The sequence below is a fragment of the Nicotiana tabacum genome, chromosome 22 (genome assembly GCF_000715075.1).
Source record: "Nicotiana tabacum cultivar K326 chromosome 22, ASM71507v2, whole genome shotgun sequence".
In the NCBI taxonomy this organism is placed as follows: Eukaryota; Viridiplantae; Streptophyta; class Magnoliopsida; order Solanales; family Solanaceae; genus Nicotiana; species Nicotiana tabacum.
In genome coordinates, this window is record NC_134101.1 from 30,084,365 (window position 1) to 30,091,552 (window position 7,188).

The window sequence follows — 7,188 nt, forward strand, 5'->3', positions numbered from 1 at the left end:
CAACTAACATCGATGAAATTCTAGACAAGACTAAGGAGGTCTAGAGTTATGATTTCCCTAATTGTCGGAATCCTTTCCGCTACGTTTCCTATAAATTTGCCTAAGTCCTCTCTACCGATCATGAGCACTCTAACTGTCGTAACTCTCTCCCGAGTAATTACCACAATTTACTAGACATATTTTCCCGAATTGCGCTAGCTGGCATTAAGTACATCTCACTCAGATCGCACCAAGGTTTCGTTATCCCTAATCCCACCTTTAAACCTTTCGTATTGATCCCTTATATACGTTTAGGAGTGATGTTTTTCCAACAACTGCCTAAATATGCACTCTCCCCCGAGTAATACATACTAAATAGGCACAGCTAATTGAGAGCCCTTCAATCAATCACAAGAATAATATAGTTGAACAAATAGAGAAAATACTACGGCAAATGTATTTTAACATAACAAGAAAATCATACTCCAATAGGTTCCATCAAAATCCTTGATAACAAATTAGATATTCATAATAGTATGCATAACTACAATATTAGAATTCATAACCAATAATGAAAATAGGAAGAAGGAAGTGAAAACTCGTAGAAGAATTCACCACCTTGCTCCTAATGTGTTCTTTCCTCCTTAGGTCGAATCCCCGATCTAATGTCGGTCTCTCTGTCCAATCTCGGTCTGTCTAATCTCGGTCTCTCTTCAAAAGTGGTATTCTTAGGTCTATTTATATGTGTAGGAAAAGATCTAAACGTGTATGCCAAGTTCTAGTCAAACTCAGAATCGAATTAAGTCTTCAAAACTCGGATTGGACCTGGCCCACAGGCATGGAGTCGCCAGCCTAACGCCTGGTTTAGCCTGGCTTTTAGCTGGCCTCACCAGGCTAAAGCCTGGTTAAGCTGGACTTTGGCTGGCCTCGCCAGGCTAAAGCCTGGTTAAGCTGGCCTTTGGCTGGCCTCGCCAGGTCTCTCCTTTTCACTGTTCTCGAGCACACTTTCAACGTTTAAGTATCCCTTTTGCTCTACCTTTATCTCCAATTCACCAACACATAAAATAGACTCCATTATGCGCAAATAAAGTGTAATTTATCATTAAATCATGTAAAATGCAAGGCACATAATGTACGAAACTTTGGAATTATAGCCACACATTAATCACCCATGTTGTTCCTCTTCATTCTTTATCTGCTTCATGGATGAGAATGCTCTCTCCACAGTTGCGGTAGCAACAGGTAAAATCAGCGTTAACTTTACTAGTAAATAAACATACGAATAAGTCTCCACAAGATTTGTCTCAACCAATACTTTTGCCAAATCACTAATTCCTTGCAAGTTGGAGAACTTGGGATTGCCAACTCGCATATGAATTATGAAAGTATCTAGTTGATAACTCAAGTCTCGAATGTGTACTTCATCAAACTTATTTGGGTAACATTTTGCTAAAGTCATTATTCTACCTTTATCAAAATTTGCAAAAGAATTGGCTGGATTCAAACTAGCCATCCTAAGAAGCAAATCGCTACTCACTACATCAAAACGGTCATTAAGCTCTTGAAGTTGCACATCAATTACAGCATAAAAGATATCAACACGCAAGTGGTATGAATAACAAATACCAGAAGACTTACGCTTCGACTTTCCAGGAAAATAGGATTCATCCATCTTGGGAATCATAATATCATGCATATGACAAAATAAGGAAACATCATCTAGAAAAGATTCACATCTAGTTTCCCTCATATCTTGTAATCTTTTCTTTGTAATGTTAAGAAACTCCATGGCATTAACAATATCTTGATCTCTCTTTTGTAGGATCTTGTTCAACTCATTTGACATTGCCAAAACTTTCAACATCAATTGAAGCATAAAAACAAATTTGAATGTTATTATCTCACTCAAAATATATTTTGCTTGATTTCTCTCATTTAAGGTAGAACCTTCATGTTCAATCACTTCAAGCACACGAATAATAGATGAGAAAATAACAATAAAGTTATCTAATGTTTTGAAATGTGATCCCTAATGAGTATCACCTGGTCTTTGAAGCCCGCGTTCTTGATTTAGTCCTCGCCCGGTATGAATTTCACCGGACTCAAGTAATTGCTCCAGTTTTTCAGCTTGAAGATGGCGAAGCAAATCTCTATGCTTAAAAGATACTCCAATGACATTCAACACATTAGTAACATGACAAAAGAAGTCTTTGACATCCAAATGCTTTTTAGACATAGCTACAAGTGTTAATTGCAATTGATGAGCAAAGCAATGAATGTAATATGCCGACGAGCTGTCTTTCATAATCAAAGTCTTTAGACCACTTATCTCTCCCCTCATGTTACTAGCTCCATCATAACCTTGTCCACGTATTTGAGACGGACTTAGTAAGTGGCCCGAAAGAAAAGAGTAGATTGCTTTCTTCAATGAGCATGCCAATGTATCACTAACATGGACAAGACCAACAAATCGCTCTACCACTTCACCATTTTTATCAACATAACGCAAAACAAGATCCATTTGTTCTTTGTGTGAGATATCTTTGGACTTATCAACTAATATACCAAAATAATCTCCATTCAAGTCTCCAATTATAGCCTTTAATGTTTCTTTGGCAGAAGCATTGATAATATCCTTTTGGATCATAGGGCAAGTCAAAGTACCATTTTGTGGAGTATTTACTAATATTACTTTTCCCACATCCGGATGCTTGTCCCCATGCCATCGTAAGAATCCTAGAAAGAGGCCTTGATTTGTTGAAGATTCACTTTCGTTATGGCCCCTAAAAGGCAATCCATACAACAATAGAAGTCTTGCCACATCAATTGATGCTTCTAAACGCATTCGATACTCACTTTTCAACTTCTCGGAGTGCTTATCAAAAACAACTTGAATTGATTGATGATGATTTGATAAATCTAGCATCTTCTTGAAACATTTATCATAGACACTATTAACATCACCAACATGTAAACGCAATCTTTCAAGACTCTTATTCCAAGACCTAAAACCATTTTTTGTATAAAATTCACCCGCACTTCCATGAATAAATTCATTTTTGAACAAATAACAACATAAGAAAAATGCCACATCTTTCTTCACACTATACTCCAACCATTTAGAAAATTGACCATTGAACCAACTTGGAACAAATTGATGCATTCTTCCTCCTATTTTGAGTTTTGGAAAATTGATGCTTGGAAGGTTGACAAGGACCTTGTTGAATGTAATATTTCTTTACTGCATCTCGTATTCTAGGGTTATAGTCAACAATAGGTAGGTATTCTTTCTCCTGGATCGCCTTTAAGTGACCCCAAATCGAGTTCATTTATAAGATAGGAATGATTGGCATTCGCTTGGATCAAGGATTGACAACTAGGACTTGGTTGAGAATGGTCCAACCTCGTGACAAATTTATCCATCTCAATCAATTCCTATAAAATAGAAGTTCATTCCAGTGAGAAATATAGAACAATTTCTACCAGGTCATACCATCAATAAGTTTAGTTATTTTAAATTCTATAGTGAAGCCATTTAAGAGGCGTTTGATTTTCAAACACAACCAAAGAAATACATAACAAAAAAACCAAAATAGTGACAATAAAGTTTAGCAAGAACACTAATATCCAACTAAATACAAAACAAAAATATAGCAAGAACATATATTTGATGGGGAAAAAATAGCCACTTAGGGTTAAGAAATAATCATGAGGAGGTGAGGATTGAGGAAACTTTACAATGGTGGGCGTAGTGCAATGATTAGTGAGTAATGAAGGTGTGAAGCATCCGCAAAGGTAAAGCAAAATAAATGCTTACAGTAACAGTCTAACAGAGAAGCAGAAGCAGTGGCGTGAATGAAGGCTGAAGCAGCGAGAATTGGAGAAAGGGAAAGAGGAAAGTGGACTTGGGGAATTGGGGCTTTGTTTTACCTTTAATTATAAGAGAATATTCTATAAAGAGTACTTTTATTATTATTTTATCTTATTTGTTTATACTTAAATAAACAAACAGAAAAGTAAAACATTTACTATAAAATATAGAAGGGTGTGATGTGTAGTGTACTTAATTTCCTTAAATTGCAACTGAATGTAAGCCAAAAAATTATTTGCTCCCGCCTGGATTCGAACTCTTGCCCTGCTGAACGAAAAGGTATACATTTGCCACTGGCACCTTTTCCACTTTTGTTCTACGGGTGGCACTTTAAATATATATCCTATTTCTTATACATATTTACATATATACATAAGGGTTTTGTCGAAACTTGCGGATGACGTACCACCCCGAACCTTGTACATAGATCCGCCCCTACATGCATCTACCTTAAATCAAGTAATAAAAAAAAGTATTATATTTCTTAATTTGTAATATAGTTATTTTTGTTTTTAGTAATTTTAAAATTTGCATGTTCCTTGTTTTGGCAACCAGGTTGTAAAACTAAAGTAGAAGAATGAGAAAAAAAGAAATGCTTTCTCAAAGGTCTTAACAAGGCAACAACGTCAACCCCCACCCCTTCTTTCAAGGAACTACAGAAAAGGATTTCAAAAAATAATTTTGAAATAGAACTTTAACAGTGTATACGGTCAAAACCGAGTTTGCCTTTCGTGTAATTAGTCAAGATTAGAGCATGATGGACCGAGTGTCGTCATTATAATATCGAGCTGTGATGTGAAGTTGGGCTATCGAGTTCAAGATCCAGGGATCGATCAATACCGAGCTCGAGTTAATATCGATATTGAGACCTAGAGACCGATTAATATCGAGCTCGAATCAATATCGAGTTCGAGTCAAAATCGAGCTCAAGTCCCAGAGATCGATCGAGCTCGAGCCAATATCAAGCTCGAGACCCAGAGACCGACCAATATCGAGACCAACCAAGATCGAAATCGAGCCAAGAGACAAAGAGCCATTGTAGCCGCACTAGGGAAGAGAATCTCGGTGGAAATCAAGGAAAAACTAATTAACTAATCTATCATGGGATCCCCACTATGTATTTTTAATTATACCCAAAAGTAGAATTCATCCACTATATTAAGAGTGGCTATCATTTGTGAAAGGGATCCATTCAGACATTCATACACTCTGACATTCAGGGATTATTGAGATTTACACACAAATAAGAAAATATTATCCTTTTTTGGGCTTTGGATATTGATTCATATTGTTCATTTATCACACATTCTTTACTTAAATTGGATTTGTATTCATTAAAAACGACGAACTCTCAATTAATGGCCCTACATATCAACAACAAAGTTGGCCTTCAAGATGAGAACAACAACCTGACGACCAAGGATGAAAGGCCACTCGTCGATCCCGTTGGAACTCGGGCTGCGGATCCAATTGACGTTAATTCACATGTGTCCATCAAGGCGAACCAATGTTCCAACCACGAAAACAACATTCATGGGGGAACTCGATCTACAGTTCGAAATACCAAAAATGTTGGAGAAGACGGCATCAGCCTGCGTATGAGTTTCAAAATGTTACAAGCTCAACAGGTAGCAATAACTCAGTTGCAGAGCCAAACCCAGGCACCGAGCAGAGCCGAGCCCGGTCCACTCCGAGAAGTCACCCACAAAACGGGGCCAGTTGTAGTAAGATCAAATGAACAAGAATCAGGGACTAATCCAGAAATTATTAGGATGCTCGAGGAACTGACAAAACGAATTAAGTCAGGAGAAAAGAGGATTGAAGCAAACGACAAAAAAGTAGAAATTTATAACTCCAAGGTTGATCATATCCCGGGGACACCACCAGTATTGAAGGGCTTGGATTCCAAAAATAATTTATACAAAAGCCTTTCCCCCGAGCGCGGATCCCAAATCGATTCCCAAGAAGTTCTGCATGCCCGAAATTCCTAAATATAATGGGACGACCGACCCCAACGAATATGTCACACATGTGCCATTAAAGGGAACGATCTAGAAGACGACGAGACCGAATCCGTATTATTGAAGAAGTTCGGGGAAACCCTGTCAAAGGGGGCAATGATATGGTATCATAGTTTACCGCCTAACTCTATCAATTCTTTTGCTATGCTTGCAGATTCTTTCATAAAGGCACATGCCGGAGCCATAAAAGTCGAGACCAGGAAGTCAGACCTTTTCAAGGTAAGGCAAAAAGATAAAGAGATGCTAAGAGAGTTCGTATCATGTTTCCAAATGGAACAAATGGATCTACCACCAGTCATAGATGCTTGGGTTGTTCAAGCTTTCACTCAAGGACTGAATGAACGAAGCTCGATGGCTTCACGATAATTGAAGCAAAACTTAATAGAATACCCTGCCACTACATGGGCCGATGTGCACAATCGGTATCAATCGAAAATCAGAGTCAAAGATGGTCAGTTCGGAGTCCCTTCGGAGTCTATTTATCTAGCCTGGAACCTAGAAAGAACCAAGAGAGACACCGATCGTGGTCCAGGGTCAAGCAGGGATTGATATCGGTCATATAATAAAGATCGGAGGAGCAGCGGACCCGGTCGGAACCATGTGAGAAACAAAAAAAAGAAATGATCAAGGTCGAAATAATCAGGGGTCATGACCAAAAACGACTTCGACAGGCCCGTCAGGCCTAGAGAAGCACCAAGACTATCGGGCCTAATAATTGGAACGTAACTCACATAAAAGCGATACTACTACTGAGGTACGGCACCCGTTCGTTTCTTTTTTTGATGCTTCAAAACTAACAATTGTAGGTAACTTAGAACAGCGATTCAGTGTTAAATGTTGTGTCATCAGTATCTGAGGCTTCTCTATCTGATCAACCTCGAATACTAGGGGCTGTCACCCTCGGATATCAGCTGGAAGGCTACAAAAAGATTTACAATAAAAGGTCCTCGAGAAAACAAGATTATTGTATGGGGCGAACGGTCAAATGAACCAGGTCCGCGTAGATTGCTCAAGCCTTAAGCATAAAACATGTACGCAGGTAAGATTATTTCATACAAGAATAAAAAGAGGTCCCTCCAATAATTTATCGCATCCGATTTCTATGGATATATCAAGCCCAAGGGCTACCATTACTTCGAGTTCGAGAAATCATTCTCACTCGATTACAAAGCCCAAGGGCTACCTATTTTGAGTTCGAGCAAGTCCTCACTCGACTCTTAAGCCTAAGGTCTACTCTTATTTCGAGTTCGAGCATGTCCTCACTCGACCATAAAGCCCGAGGGCTACTATTACTTCGAGTTCGAGAAATCATTCTCA

At 38.4% G+C, this 7,188-nt stretch overlaps 1 protein-coding gene across 1 annotated transcript; it reads right to left on the reverse strand.

The window, feature by feature from the left end:
* Positions 1-1,144: 1,144 nt before the first annotated feature.
* LOC107796384 (uncharacterized) lies at positions 1,145-3,142 on the reverse strand. The gene is made up of 2 exons (XM_016619138.1): positions 2,023-3,142; positions 1,145-1,941 (listed from the first exon to the last, which is right to left on the reverse strand). Exons 1-2 carry the CDS (start codon positions 3,140-3,142, stop codon positions 1,145-1,147), a joined length of 1,917 nt encoding a protein of 638 aa, XP_016474624.1.
* Between the last annotated feature and the right edge of the window lie 4,046 nt (positions 3,143-7,188).